The 15,987-nt window shown below is 42.7% G+C and overlaps 1 protein-coding gene across 8 annotated transcripts in view; it reads right to left on the bottom strand.

Moving 5' to 3' along the window:
* Positions 1–496: 496 nt before the first annotated feature.
* Ddhd1 (DDHD domain containing 1) overlaps positions 497–15,987 on the bottom strand; it is a 69,765-nt gene continuing 54,274 nt past the window's right edge. For 2 of the 8 annotated variants that reach the window (XM_029468897.2, XM_021181797.2), the window contains exons 10-14: positions 12,927–13,076; positions 10,396–10,648; positions 9,306–9,497; positions 6,837–6,920; positions 498–3,425 (exon numbers count right to left, since the gene is read on the bottom strand). In XM_029468897.2, coding sequence (XP_029324757.1) covers positions 3,244–3,425; positions 6,837–6,920; positions 9,306–9,497; positions 10,396–10,648; positions 12,927–13,076 — 861 coding nt within the window. In that variant the 3' untranslated portion in view covers positions 498–3,243. Of the gene's footprint in view, positions 3,426–6,836; positions 6,921–9,305; positions 9,498–10,395; positions 10,649–12,926; positions 13,077–15,987 lie in introns of all 8 variants that reach the window. The other 6 variants (XM_029468896.2, XM_085828605.1, XM_029468895.2 and 3 more) reach the window with 5 other exon arrangements.

Raw genomic sequence — 15,987 nt, 5'->3', positions numbered from 1 at the left:
ACCCTGTCTCGAAAAACAAAACAAACAAAAAAAAAACCAGTTTGGTCTGACTCCACTTGGAGGGGTTCAGGGGCCACTGCTGGAAGGATAGTGTCGCAGTTGCTGACACTGCAACTCACTCTAAGTGTGCTTTCTACGTGTGAGGGCGGGTGCATACTATGGCAGTGTGTAGGGGACCGAGGGCAGTCCACAGGAGTCAGAGCTCTCCTTCTACCATGTGGGGTTCTGGGAATTGAACTCAGGCCATTGGGCTTGGCTGTCTTTAACCACTGAGCCACACATGTCCCATGATTTCTTTCCTAGCTGTCTACTCATGTATGTGTCGCACACTACCACATAAGGCTTGCTTCAAACTCACTATGTAACCTCCCAAGGGCTGGGACTACAGGTGTATTCCAGGTTCATATGCTGGTGGGTATTAAATCCAATATATTTCATGTGTTGAGTTCTAACTCTACTGCTCAAAGCAGCCTTAAGCCCAGGGATAACCTCAAGCTCTTAGCAACTCTTCCACCTTGGCTTCCCATGTGCTGGCATTACAGGTGCATAGCACCATGCCCCATTTGCTAGTGGTGGTAATGGTGGTAAATGCTTTACAAGTAAGGGAGACCACAGCGCGGAGAAAGAGGCTGATGAGAGTTTTTGGGTCTGAGATCTTTGCAGTAAGCACAAAAGCTAACTTTCTGGCATAAAGACTAAGATTCTCAAGGCTTAGAAAGTCAGTATTATTTTGTAATTATGTCCTATAATAGTTATACTGGATTATGAGAAAAGTGTACCAAAAAGGGCAATCACTGCTGAAAAAGTTAGGAGTAAAAAGCTTCAGAAAGGCCAATGTTAAAGGAATACTAAGACTTAGCTCCAAATAGTCTCTTTATCCAACCTAACTGGGTTAAAGTTTGTGTGATCAGTACTCAAGAGACTCAGCATGAACACAGGGAGAGGATAGAATTTTAATAGTATCAAAATCAGGACTTTTGGGGGTCGATTCAGTACTTGCTGGAATAAAATCGCCAACTGTTACTTGGTAACTGACTTAGCTTCTAAATCATCAAAATTACACATACTCTGTATATTACTTTAGTGTATACAAGCACATCCCATGATTACATGCAGAGACGGGGAGACAAGAGCTCTATGACCAAAACTGCCACTGGTATTGATGAGAACATGAACTGAAAGCAGCTGTCCAGAGGTGCAGAACATCTGCTTCTCATTGACAGAGTGGTTTGAACGCTGCTCTTCCCAAGAGCCGACAAAAACGCAAGCAGTGAAATCCGACTTTGCGGTGTGAGGAAAGAAAGTGGGCACACTCCTTTGCTTGCAGGGCAAACTTCTCCTTTCAGTTGATATTCAACAACATATTCTCAACTACCTTTAATGACAGCCATATGACACGGGCTTAATTTTCCTGAGAGTTAGATGAGACCTGCTAATAAATAGGCCCTGAAGCTGACCTGAGTTGACAGGAACCTCTAAACTCAAAGAGGATGCTTTAGCATGGCTAAGATTCAGCTGTAGAACAAAGGTTTTCAGTGAGCCACACAGCCTTGGATTTCTTAAGCCCTAGAAAGAAGTGCTGTCTATTGCACAAATTCAATGACGGCTGAGGAGCAGGCAACAGCGAGGACAAGGAGTAACACCCACAAAAAAGTCACAGGCTCTGCCACCCTACAGAGAAAAGAGCAAGGGACACGTGGGCTGACCAGCTCTGCTCCCAGCTGACAGTGACCGCCAGAAGCTACCAAGTTCCTCACACACAAGAAAGACAGCACCTTGAGTGAACCTAGGGAGAGCCACCAGATGCGAGTGTTGGCTACAGCAGGATTGGCTACTGTTCCTTTGATGTTAACTCCTCTTCTGAGTATAAGAATCTTGACTGTATCTGCTAGGTAACACTGGGCTTTATGGCCATCTTCTAACCTACTAACATCTGCAGGCTTCTCAAGGTCATTGGTGAGTGACACCATTAAACAGCACAGGAAAGAATATGGTCTGGCTTTAAGCCACACTCTCTCCATTTGCTGTGTGATCTAATGCAAGGCACTTGAGAAACTGGTGCCTCAGTGTATGAACATGTGACATGGTAACACATGGTAACGTGCACACTTACCTCAGGAAGCATATACACGGATTGCTGGATGCACATCACAGATGAAAAGCATGGTGGAAAATATCTACAGCCCAGACCCCCCCCAGTACCTCAGCGTCCATCCATTTTCTGTGTCCGAGTCACCATGCTCTGGTTAGCACTATACACAGTAAATGCTAGCGGCATCCTGCTCCCACACATGTGTTAGCTGTTTGGCACACAGACAGTTATATATTTCAAGTTATCATATTCTCTAGCCCAAAGCTGTTTCTTAATTTTCTAATACAGCTAATGCAATACATACAAATGTGGAGTCTCTGTGCTGAAAACATTTAACTTTCTCTGAAGTATATGTGACATAATAAAAAAATTAAAAAAATAATTGAACTAGTGCTGTGTGAAACCATGTTTTTAATGAAAAAAAAAAGAAAACAAAAATAAAACAACAAAAAAACAAAAACAAAAAACCAAATCAAAACAAAAAAAACCCTGAAAGTATATCACAGGATCATCTACTCATTTACAAAGATGGAGTTTTGAGAAAAAGGGGCCTCAACATGATACAAAATAAGTGTGGCTTAAAAGAAACATTAAAAATGTTTCATATGCTGAAATAAGTAGGGATTATAAATTATAAGTGCAGTAGTTCAAATATTGCTTTTTAGCATTAGTTTTTAAAAACAAGTTAAATTTAGAACATTTAAAATTTGTTATACTCTTCTTTCAAAGGAACTGCGGACACGGAAGTCTTCACAGAATCAAGACCCCATGATGCCACCTTGTAGTCTATGCAGAGTGTACTGGACTTAGGGCATGTTAGTGCTGTGATACCTTTTGGTTAATACGCTACATTAGGCTCCTCAGGAGACCTGGACTATCACGTGATGGTTGCCTTCATGCAGTTCTCCTAAGCCCACCACACTTCTACTCTGGTGATTCTTTGCAGGGCTCTGCCAGACAGAATCAAAACGACAGAAACATACATAACTCCTTTAGAACGAACATGTGGTTTTTTTCTCTTTTAAAAAATAAAATAAAGTGCTTTTAAATTAAAATAGTTCTTGCCCTTAACAAAACTGGAACCTTGAAATCTCTGTATCTTGACACATTTTTTAACAGAAAAGTTTTGGGCATTCATGTCCTTCAAGAGTTCAGAGTGAATCTAGGCTGGGCTTTGCCTCGTTATCATGCTCGTGTTTGTACATGAATGTTAAAAGAAAAAGAGCGACATCCAAGGATGACCAATAGGCAGTGTGCGACGTGACGGCTGACCAATAGCGGCTCTCCACGAGGCCTTCTCTGAGTTCAAAGTCGATCCTGTGCTCCAGTTCCACTGTAAAGACAGGAGGGAAGTGATGGTTACCACGCGTTTAATGCAGGCCGGAGACAGTGGAGAAGAGTCTAGCCAAGGGAAGTGACTTAGGCTGCCACATTCGTCACTCTAAGTTTTTGGGGCAGTAGGAAAGTCAAAGCAGCCAGGGATCTACTCTGAAGTCTGTCCCTTAGTGCACGTCAGCAAAGAATAATAAAGAAAGAAAATCAAATACATTTGCTTGCTATCTTGGCATATTTTCAGAGTTTAAAAAAAGGAGGCTCAATTTAAGTCTTAGATGACTATTTCTTATCTGCCTTCCTTGAAGAATTTCCTATATTCCTGGGGAAGTGGGTATATGTCTCCTCAGTTAGGGAGGCCCTAAAGAATACATGAGGATATATATGTTTCACAACAACCAAATTTTATTATTATCACTATTATTATTACTTCGCAGCTCAACAGCGTTCTTCTCCCCATAAGGCTGAATCCCTTAAAGACACCCCCTCCCCAAGTTTGCATTTATTAAGTGGGCACTAGCCTGTGCCCGGGACATTGAAGAACTCAAAAGAATTCACTGTGTAGCTGGAAAAGTTAACCTGGGGGAAGAACTGTGGGGGGAAAGGGCTTTACCTATAATTAGATGCCCTCAACAATCCTGTGAACCCACTAAAGCCTTTCCAAAACCTATAAAAAGTCCTTGCAATATTGGAGAGAAATGAACAGCTTGAGGCTCTCGTCAAATCTCAACGGGTAAATGTAACAGACCCTCAGAAATGACACTCTTGGGAAAGGACGGTCTGAGGGCCAGGTGGTATGGCAGAGGCCTAGCGACCTAACTTTGATTCCTGGAACCCATATAAAGGTTGAGTGAGAGAACTAACTCCGCAAGGTTGTCCTCTACATATGGAGTTTACTTGCATACACAAATACAGTACATAATCTTTTTAAGATGGCATTATGGTACTCAGGGTCTCTTAAAACTGTCCATGAGCCATAATGATATTCCACAAGACCTATCTCATGTCACTACTAGACACTGATTAATATATGTTTGATCACTGTCAAAGATGTCTAAAGTAAAAAGTGGCAGTTATACATAATAGTACTACTCTAGAAAATAATTCTAAATAAATGCGTTGTCAATGCTAATTATATACAGGGCTTGTTTTGCGGTAGTAGCATCTGAGAGTTTGAAATATACACAGAGTAGTTCCCTCTGGGCTCTGCCTTTCTGGTTTGTGAAGGTATCTATGCATCTGCTTAGGGAAGGCACATAGAAGATAGAATGTCAAGGCTCTGGAACATCTGGATAGAACACCGACACAGCACCTTTTACAAAGTCCTTTTAACTCTAAAGTTTTCACTTAATTAAAATGATCCATAGTAAGTCAGACATTGCTGAAATCCATGTGCATTTAGGTAGAATGCCCTAACCCCTTATTTTTGTACACCATGGGCCTTCACATGAGATCTGTAGGCACAGCCACCCACAAAGACCAGATATGTAGATGAGAAAACTGAAGTCTCAAAGATGATGAAGTAGAGTCAAGATGAAGCAGGGTACAGGAAAGAGAAGAGGCAGGCACATGACCAGAGGATTCACATTGCAACGCTGACTGCGGCATCTACTGTTCTAGTCCAGACTCTCCAGCACAAACTGTTCTAAAGTCAAAGACACACTTTCTGGACACAAGATTTATTTGGCTCCACTTTGACTTTAAGGTCCTGAAATTTGTTGTTAACAAGCTATGACTGTCCTAAAAGACTGCTTGTCATGCCTGTCACCTCTGGGGACACTAGCTGCTACCTAGACTGGCTCCACCTGTGCTAGGGTAGCCAGCTTTCCCCAGCCAACGTCCTCTGGGCCCGCAGTGCAGCCGCCTCACGTCTTGCTGGCTCTGAAGGAAGGAAGGAAGGAATGAAGGAAGGAAGGTCAGTAGTGAGTGGAGTGGGCTTGTGTCCCGTCCTCTCTTCATGTGGCTCACAGGATCTCTATGGGAGAGGTTTACACGGCAGCACCACTGAGTTCCACTGTCAAAGCAGGCTCTGATGGACTTGTACCAGTTGCCTGGCATTATCACACCCAGACTTGCTGGGACTGCAGAGGGGATGGGCTCTCCTCCTCTCTCTAGTCCTCTGGGATCATGGGGGAAGGAGGAAATAAAACCACCTTTCTTTCTTTCTTTCTTTCTTTCTTTCTTTCTTTCTTTCTTTCTTTCTTTCTTTCTTTCTTTCTTTTTCTATGCTTCAGATACCTAAATGTAAAATCTGTTAAAAAACAAAACAAAGGCAGCCGTGCCTTAACAAAGATGCACGAGTATGCTCAGGCCGCACCACAGCTCTGGGAGACAGTCCTTCAGGGCTGTCCCTTGGTTGGAGAGTGTATCTCATTGGCTAAGCCAGCCTGGCCAGAGAGGCCCAGGGATTCAGTCCCACTTCCCCACCCCAATGACATTACAGCTGTGTACTGCAGTGCCCAGCTTTTTAAAAAGTAAGCTTTGAGGTTTGAACTCAGGCTCTCTTATAAACATTTTACTGGCTAAGCTGTTTCTCTAGCTTACTACGAGTTATTTTAGTGGAATTGTTTGTCTATATGACTACCAGTTGGAGAGAACCTTATATAAGATAATTTCTTGAGGGGAATTCACTGAGATTGGTTACTATAAACTCTTGCTCTGGAGGCAAAAAAGGAGCCAGCTTGTTATACTCAACCACTGTTTAGGAACTATACAAAGTAATCTTTTTTGATAACTGAAAAAGATGCACAAAAATTTAAAGGTGGGTAAAATTACAAAGAAAACCCTGAACACATTTTTTAACATCAAAGATAGAATTCACTATTAATAAGAAAAACACGAAAGAGAAAATATAGAAAATTTAGAAGAAATAAGAAGTTAGTAGGAAAAGTAATTTTAAATTGTTAAGGTTAGTCCTTGGTGATATTCAGGATATGTTGGAAAGGAAGACTGGGAATAGCTTTGCACCAGTATCACTACATTTAAAAATAAATCCCCCCCCCCCGGCCACCCCATGAAGGACATTGAGCATTGTGGAATGAGCTGTCAGCTAGGGCAGACCCCAGTCCAGGTGATGTTAGGTATCACCAGTACAAGTGATGCGGTTCTCTGTGGCAGGGAACTGTATGCTAAGTAGACATGGAAAGAACAGTGAGCCTGAGGCCTGAGGCCAATATAGAAGACAGACACAGGCCTAATGCGCTCTCTTCTCTCAAGTCCCTCTTTGGTAGGAGTCTGTATTTTTTAGCATCTGAAGTGGGCATGAACTCTACCATTGAAGACAAGAACACACACATAGTCTGCTGTGGTAGCACTGAAGCAGCTCGCAGAGAGCTGATCCCATTTCTCACTGAGTGGACCTCTAAGGAGAGCATTTCAGGGTGCTGAGTGCCACTCCTGACATATACCATACCGAGGCTATCATCTTTACTCTGCATTACATTTTCCGGAAAAAGAAGTTGTGGGAGATAAAAGAACGATTCTTGAAGTCTGAAATCTGTGAAGAAAAACAAACAATACGCTGTGTAAAGGCAAGGCTGATAGTTACAAATGGCCTTCAGTGTTGCAGTGGCCAATTCCAAATAGAGCCACATTCCAAATAGGCTGATTAAGCCTAGCCCACAAGAGGAGTGCACCTCTAGGCTTCTGTCAAGAGCTCCTTCATGGAAAATATGAACACAGTTCAATTCTCAAGTGTAATGTCAGAATCTGTTAATAGCTCAGATACTCCTCAAACTTAGTGCTAATTCACGTTGTAACCTAGAGGGCAAAAACCAAACCAAACAAAAAACAACCAATTAACCCTCCCCCCTAACCCAAACTAAAAAAAAAAAAAATCTGGCAGGAACACAAGAAATGAAACCATAAAATGCTTTAAGATAAGCCTTGTCTTTTCAGAAGAAATTAAGGATAGCTGTGTAAGATGTATCAAATCGATGAAAATAAAGGACACCTGACAGGACTTACTCTTCACAGAGAAAACAGGGTTGAGCATGGATTCAGTCTGTGTCCTCCTTACCCTCAGACAATGAGACTCAAAGACAGTGGCGTCAGATGAAGGCTATCCAGAAAGCCGAGGCCCTCAGTGTGAGGAGGGGAGGAGGAAGGAGGTCCAAGAACCTCATCACAACAGCCAGGGTCCACAAAGATTTAAGAAAGAGAGAGTTTCAGGATTGCAAGTCAGCAGTTATGGCATAGGAGTCAGGATTACACAGAAGGAAACTCCACTGAGGCAAGTCTAAGAATCAGGAATCCAGACCCAGACGGACAGAATCCAGACTGAAGATAGACTCGCACTGTCAGGGTCTGACTCTAACAGTCTATCTCTTTAGAGCTGACTATATGAAACAGATTCATAGATATCTCAGATGTTGTCGAGACTACAGGTGAAATTTAACAAGAAGACTGGCAAAGCATTTACATGCAGGCATGACCAGCACGGCTGGGGCGGAGCCCAGCAGGAGCCCAGGCTGCATGCGCAGCACACACTGGGTCTGGCTCTGAGGACCTGTGTGGTGATTTCTGTTCAGCTGAGCTCCCACTGCGGAGGGAGGGAGGGAGGGACCTTTACATTTGTAGCAACATACAGAACGGACCGGGGTTTTCTTTTCTCAGACACTGTATGTGTTCACTCCTTCTGGGGGCTTCAACTGTTCCTGGGAGTGTCTGTCCCCAGTGTGCACCCTCCCATTCACCAGCATCACTGCTATGCACTGACAGGACCATGAAGAACTGTAACTTCTTAGTGCCACCTTACAAAATTCCTCCAAAATAATTGTTTTCAGAAGTTAACTATTTTGATTTCTGCATGCCACTAAAGTTTATACATTTACAATCATGTTTCTAACTAAAAAGAAGTAAAAAAAAACAGTGTAAGAACTCAGAAGAAAAATGAGCTTTATACAAATATCAACATCTAAAAAGAATTGTTTACACATGGCCCTAATGACTTGCAAACACATTTTTTAGCACTGGAAAGGACTGACAGATGCTGTTGGCCCACATAAGAACGCCTAGCCCTGCTGCCTAGTTACCCGGAGTGGACTGTGTGTGGAGGAGTGGGGCAGCCTCTTGGGTGCCACCCAGACCTGTTCTGGTTGATGGTTGTTTCAGAATTCAGGGTGGCAGACACAGTTAAGAACACAGTGGTCCCAGTAGCTGCGGTGGAGTCTGTTAAAAGGACTGGAGAAGTCCATTCCCGCTTGCTAGCTTCAGAAAGGAAGCGGCTGCGTCAGAGTTAGTCTCTCCTTATCATCGATGGGAAGACACAAAGTGTCAGTGCTATTACCTGACATTTTAAGTTCACCGATAGACCAGTGCTTTACAGTTATGCCAGATTAAAAAGTCTTAAGTCTACTGGAAAACAAAAGATCCACCTTAATGCTTCATGTACCTACTCACAGATCTCCCTACTGTCTACTGGTAACAGGGCAGGAACAGAAGATACACAGTGGGGCCCAAGAGAATGCCTCAGCCTTGGAGGGCTCAGAAAGCTGCCTAGGAGTGTGTGGTTAGCTGCAGGACAGAGCAGTGTGTCAGACAGAGGACACATCTAGAGTGACTGGAAACTTAAACCTTGGTGACCGTATTAATAAAAATGTACTTTGTACAAGCTAGGGTTGCCTACCCCAGAGACTTGTCTTGTACTTGATAATTTAGACTCTCGTGCCAGAGAGTCCTGGTTATAATCTAGCAACTTGTCAACGCAGACACTAAAACTACACTTGCCTAGAAAATATTCTTAAAATTCACATTACCTTTCCTTTTAACGACTTCAGACTTGAGTGGGACCACTACTAGTCCTGCTCGCCCCAGCCCTCCCCACCCGCCCATCAGAAGAGATAAAGCCACAAAAGCTCAAGGATAAAACTGTAAGACTGACATGCGGAGTCGAGGAAGCCGGAGCCACTGTGCGGCAGGGTCTGCGTTGCCACGGTGGTGGTAGAGGGTGAAGCTGAAGGCTTCTTATCATCTTCCAGTGAGTCTTTAGATGGCTCAGACGGCTGTGATGTTGAAGAACGTCCAAATCTTGAGAACAACATTCCTCCAAGGCCCTTTCCAATGCTAGCAGCCCCTGCATGTCACAGAATAGGGCAGTCACTCCGCTGACTCAGCTCATAGCACCCTGGGGAGCAGCACCTGCAATTACAGCCGACTGGCTGAGGGACTCAGCCCTACTCATTCTTTCCCAGGGTGGGGACCTAAAAATATTCCAATTTCTACTATAGGTTTCTAAATAAGAATGATGTTTAAAAGAAGTAAAGTATAAATTCTAGGAATACAGATACAGGAATATATAGCCAAAGCAACCCAGGCGTTATTCAAATATTCATTGTTACAAAGGTTTATGGCAAGATTAAAATTTCTAACAAGAGACCCATGCAGTTGACATGGGGTATCTACCTATTAATAGGAATATGTCTTACTAAATGTATGCTATTATATTATAATGCCATTAGTAACCTTTACACATGATGTCAAATAGCAAGAAAGTTTGGTAGCCAAGACCTACTTAGAGTGCCATCTTGTGGCACTTACATAAAGGACAGTCAGAAACAAAGGACACATTCAAGTGCTATGCAATTGAAATACCCAATTTCTATGCTGGCACAGGAAGTTACTCGAGGAGAGATGAAATCTCCCTCTTGCCTTAGGAAGCGAAAGGACTAAACAACTTCACTTTGAGAAGACATCAGAGTCCTTGATGCCCCCAGAATGCACAAGAGCAATAAAAACAACAGTATTTTAAAGGCTCCCTCAGCAAGTCACAGAGCCAAGATTATAAGGAGCAGCAGAATGCCCAGTCCTTTCTTCAATCTAATCAGAGGATCTAGTCAGAGCACCTGCTTCAGTCAGCAAAGAAGCTAATTCAGGAGATGGACAGGTGGAAGATTTTTAACAGTGCATTTCCAACCAATTTAATACTTACACATAAAGTACTTACATTCATAGGTAAGAAATGAGAGAATTACCCAATATGCTTGCTTTGCCAATGTTAGTTATAGATTCTCCATAGTGGCGCCGAGATAAGACGGGGGAGGTCACAGGGCTTGGGATAGCTGCTATGTTCTCACTGTCTGAAACTGAGGTAGGTTCTTTTGCTGGGTTGAGAAAATTTGGCTTCATATGCTCATAAGGTAGAGGGTTTGAAGTGTTGTACCAGTGGATCTGGACTGGAGAAATGTTGCTGTAGTGTTTCAAAATCAACGGTTCTAATCTGTAGGCCTAGATTTTTAAGAACGCAAAGAAATATGACTTTAATTCACAATTCCTGGATTTTAGTAAAATGTTTATTCTAAAGCTGTTGAATAAAAATCTTAGAGAAAGAATTAAAAAAAATGGTTATTTGAAAAACATTTTTCACTGTTACTATGTGAGGTTGTGTAATTACACGTCCCTAATAGTGAGATTATTAAAAAAACAAAAGAACAGTAATAAAAAATGAGTTACCTTTGTCTATTAATTTGTTTTCATAGAAAAAGATTGTTTCACTGTATTCTGATATGATCTAACAAGAATGAGTCTTGTTGGGCTAGCGAGATGGCTCAGTGGGTAAGAGCACACTCACTGCTCTTCTCAAAGTCCTGAGTTCAAATCCCAGCAACCACATGGTGACTCACAACCATCTGTAATGAGATCTGATGCCTTCTTCTTGTGCATCTGAAGACAGCTACAGTGTACTTATTTATAATAATAAATAAATCTTTGCCCAGGAGTGAGCAAAGGTCCTAAATTCAATTCCCAACAACCACAAGAAGGCTCACAACCATCTGTACAGCTACATAAAAATAAATAAATAAATCTTAAAAAGAAAAAAAGAGAATGAGTCTTGTTATAAGGTCAGACTCACAAAGCTGAAGTGGAGGACAGCCCAGACCTAGGTAAATAAGGTCAATCTTCTATCATATTCGATTTCAAACACATGACTCCAATAAGAGCCTAACTTGAAAGCCAAGGAAAGGTTGCTGTCCAGCAAGTCGCTCATTTGTTGTGGTGTTTCCTGAGAATCCATAGTGCAGATTCTCACTGCTGTTAGCAATTCACTGCCATTTATTACGTCACAAAGATCTCGGTGCTCTCTTATAGGAAGAAGAGAGCAGGTCTGTAAACCCTGGCTAGGGCAGGTCTGCACAAGCATTAAGAAAGCATTAGGAAAAAGCAGAGCAGACTGGCAGGATGCACCCTCAGAACATGTGAAGTTGGGTTCAAATCCCAGAACCAAACACAGAAAAGCTAAATGTGAGATGCACAAAGAAGACAGAATTCATGCTTGGAGGAAAACATACAGCCATGCTAGTCTCTGAGGCGACTGCCAGGCCTGCAGTCTGCATCTGAGCCTCTAACACATGTAGGCTATCATCCCAGTGCTTTCAGCGCCTGAGCTTCGCTTACAAGAGGCGGCTGTAAGTTTACACACACACGACTTTGTAAAATAAAAGCTAACTTCAGATATTTAAAATCCTTTTACTGTCTGTGTGTGTGTGTGTGTGCGCGCACACATGTGCGCGATGTACTAACCATTCTCCCTAACGAAGTACACAAACGTCTTCACTCTGTGTGGTGGAGAATGGAACCACACTCCCCTGCAAGCTAGGCAAGCACTTCGCCACTGAGCCGTACTCTAGCCTGTGTCTTGTCTATAAACGTCCTCTCAGCTCTCGCTATTTACACCTGGATTAGATCTCCAAGTGTTTACATTTAAAAACACTTAAACACAAATATAGTAGAAAATTGAAAAAAACTTGAGTTCTTTACACTTTCACTCAACTAAATGCATGACTTCACCTCCTTTCTTGTTTTTGGTTTAAGAGAATCTGCCAGACTCATCTCAATTTTATAGCATGTTTTTGAAAAACATTACTTAAAACAGGACATTTTAACTATATTGTCTTATTTATTTTGGGGCTTGTGTACTATAACACATGGATGACAAAGGTCAACTTTTGGGAGCTGCTTTTCTTCTTTCATCACGTGGGTGCTGGGGAGTAATCTCCAGTTGACAGGCGTGGTGGCAAGCGCCTTTCCCACCTTCTCTTCTTGCCAGCCTCGAAAGCAGGTACAACTTACCTCTTCCTAGGCCATCAAAATTAAAATTGCTTAAAGTCCGTAAAGCAGATGTTTGTCTCCTGTAGTGCTGTCCAGGGATATTATTTTCACAATGTATTGTTTAATCAGAGGTTGGCTTATGTGAATGTGTACCATGTGCATGCAGGGCCTCCACTGAGGTTGGACTTACAGTCATGTGATAGGGATGCCGGGGACCAAACCCAGGGCCTATGCAAGCACAGCAAGTGCTCTTAACAACTGCGTCCTCTCTCCAGTCCCCGATAAGATGTTACCAGGACAATAAAAGATCCTCTCTTAACATTTTATTTCATGAATGCTGAATGAGCAAATATTAAAATATAACCTTTCCCAATGAGCCAGATAATAAATTCCCTTGTTAATTCACAGTCCCTGGCAAGATTTCTCACAGAGCAGCCATGCTAATGCTGAAACTCACCACTGGGTCCGTAGGATGAAAAATATTTAGTAAGCGGTTACAGATCTCTCTAGGTAAAATGTGGTCTTGACTTCCAGAATTTCCTGGTCGGATGCCGCGTAATGCCAAAAAAACTGCTAGCGGAGATCCCATACAGAAGAAATTTTCAACCTAAAATGAAAAGAGCCATTCTAAATTCACAAAATGATGGGAGTGTTATTTTCAAGGGAATCTGAGGATAACATGTTATATGTTGCCTCCAACTCTGAGGCTTTACAGAGGTGCAGTGAGGATTTCTACAGCGGGGGATGGGAGAAGGGCAGTCAAGACTGACACTCACATGGACTAAAGCAGAGAGAGGTACTGGATGATGTTTGAGAAAATAGGTAAGACTGAAATACTGGGTGTGGGAGAGAAATCTACTTGGGATGCTAACACTCAGATCTCTGACTGTTTAAGGAAGAGAGTCTTAATCTATTTCTTAGGTAGAGAAGAACAGGACCTAACCCATACTTGGAGAGGCTTAACCTGGTAGTAGTGTGTGGATGTAACTAAAAATTGGGATACTACTGATTTTGGGGGAAAAAAATCAATTCTCTTAAACAAACGAGGTGAGACAATGCCCAGTAGGGCAGCACAGTGTCACTGATAACGGGAACATGCGAGGATGGAAGCATTCCTGATGGACACGGGTGAGAACAACTCGAGTCTGCAGGACTGCAGATCCCGTCAGAGGAAGCTGTAGCTAAATCTCATTTCTGATCTTAAGTTTGAGATCTCTGTAGTATGTGGCTGAACAGTCAGTCAGAGCAAGGTTATAGAACTGTATCTTTCCCCACCCACAGCTACATTCTCGCCCCCATCCATCACTGACGTGGCTGTGAAGCCAAGACTGTGAATGTGCCTGGGTGGGCTCAGAACATGGGCAGTTCTACATTTAGTCAGCAGGAGGAAGGGGGAACTCTAGAAGGACCAGAATAAAAAGGCATCTTACAGGTCAGATTCTCATCTTAATACCCCATCATGTCAACCTCAAACTTTATACACCTGTAACGTTTTCCAAAGAGACCACAGAATGTCTTCTAAATGAAAAAACATGTATGAATATTTATTTTGAATGAATATTCTGAAATGGTGCCTTTATGTTCCTGAACTTGGAGCCCTTGCATGTGCTACCACCAAGCTGTGCCCAGCCCAACAAAAAGCACTGCAAATACCAGGGACACAGATGATATAATCCAGCTCGTCTATAAAGTGAGAAGAGAAGGGCTGGAAGGAACAGAAAATCAAGCCACACAGGTGCCTCATGTCTATAATCCCAACACTCATGATACTGAGGCAGGACTGGGTATTTGAAGCCTGCCTGGGCTACACAGTAATTTCAAGATTAGCCTGGGCTACGTGGCAAGATTCTGTTTCCGAAGATAAAAAGAAGGGCAAGGGGCAGAGATCAGCTCAGTGGGTAAGAGCACTTATTCTTTAAGCCAAAGGACCTATATTTGAATCTTCTTGATTCATGTAAAAAAGCAAACTCTGGGTGTGATTATGCATGCCTGTAGCCCCAGGGTTGTGGGGAAGCAGCAGGATTCTGAAACTCTACAAGCCAGCCACCCAGTCAAAACGGCATGAGAGAATCTATCTAAAGGCAATAAGGCAGGCAATAGATAGAGGAAGACATCTGGCTTTGTGCTCTGATCTGTTATGAATGTTGGGCAAACAACCTGCATACTCAAGTGCAGGTACATACACACTCATGGACATAGACACATGCACACACTCACACACATGCACACACTCACACCAGCTCTCCAATATACCAAAAATAGGCGAGAGGAGAAAGTTATGACATTCTGGGCAAAATGCTTTCTGATTGGCTAGTCTCTCCATAAACATGTTAAGTTGCTCCTTCCATTTAGAACTGCTTATGATGACTGCAGTGTGACGCATGCGCAGAGGACTGTACTGTTCTCTGACAGGAGGTTAAAGACCGCTTTATTTATGACTGCTAAGTAATTACAAGATTTAAAAATCATTTTGATTGTGTATATGTATGATCTGAATGTGGGGGGCATGTGTGTACCATGTACACATGTGGAAGTCAGAGGACGATTTCATGAAGTTGATTCTCTCCTTCTACCTGAATGTGGGTTGCAGGGTTGAAGTCAGGTCACCAGGCTTGCAAAGCAAGCACCTTTCCCTGCTGAGCCATCTCACCAACCTCCATCCAAGACTTTTGAAAACAAAAAGGAACTTTAGGGGTTTAGTTTAGCTCTGTATTTACTCGGATATAAGTAAACAGATGGATTTAGAACCGTTCCATGCTTGGCTAATATCACTAACTGGACAGGACAAAAATCACGGGCAAACCAACATGTAACTGTGCCCATCACACACTGACTTGTCACTGCTCTCAAGAGTCAACTGAGACAGGACGGACAGCAGCATTCTCAAGTCACCGTCTGATGGCGATCCACATGGAGAAATTCCTGCTCTATTCTGACCCCTTAAGTCCCAAGCATGACTCACTGGGTTCTTAGATGCTCTTTAATCCAGACTCTGCTTTCCTAGGAATACCAGTGAGGAGTCTTTACTAAGCTATGCATGACCTGTATCAGAAGAAACAACTACAGTGTCCAGGTGCTAATCACGTGGTACCAGATACATTAATGATATATATGATAGTGTTGGTAGAGCTGGAACTCAAATTGTACATTAGGGTAATTCCGAGATCATATTCTTTAAATGCATGTTTCAAATTTACCATTTCATCTCCTGTGTAATCCTAGGCATCGGACCTTATGCATGCTGGCCTAGTACTTGCCACTGAGTTATGAGCACAGCTCAACAATGTGCTTTTTAAATGTTTAAGTTAAAAGAAAAACAGTGTGTGTGGGGGAGCCAGAGAGATGGTTTAGTGGTTAAGAACACCTACTCTTTTACAGGGGACCCCAGTTCAGTTCCCAGCACCCTCTGACAGCTCAAAACTGCACGTGACTCCAGTTACAGGGATGTGGTACCAGCTATGGCCTCTGCAGGCACTAGGCACATGTGTGGCTTACATATAGACAGTCCCCGATGCTCA

The sequence above is a fragment of the Mus caroli genome, unplaced genomic scaffold (genome assembly GCF_978045245.1).
Source record: "Mus caroli unplaced genomic scaffold, Mus_caroli_1 scaffold_12, whole genome shotgun sequence".
Lineage (NCBI taxonomy): Eukaryota > Metazoa > Chordata > Mammalia > Rodentia > Muridae > Mus > Mus caroli.
This window is presented reverse-complemented; position numbering and strand designations above follow the sequence as displayed.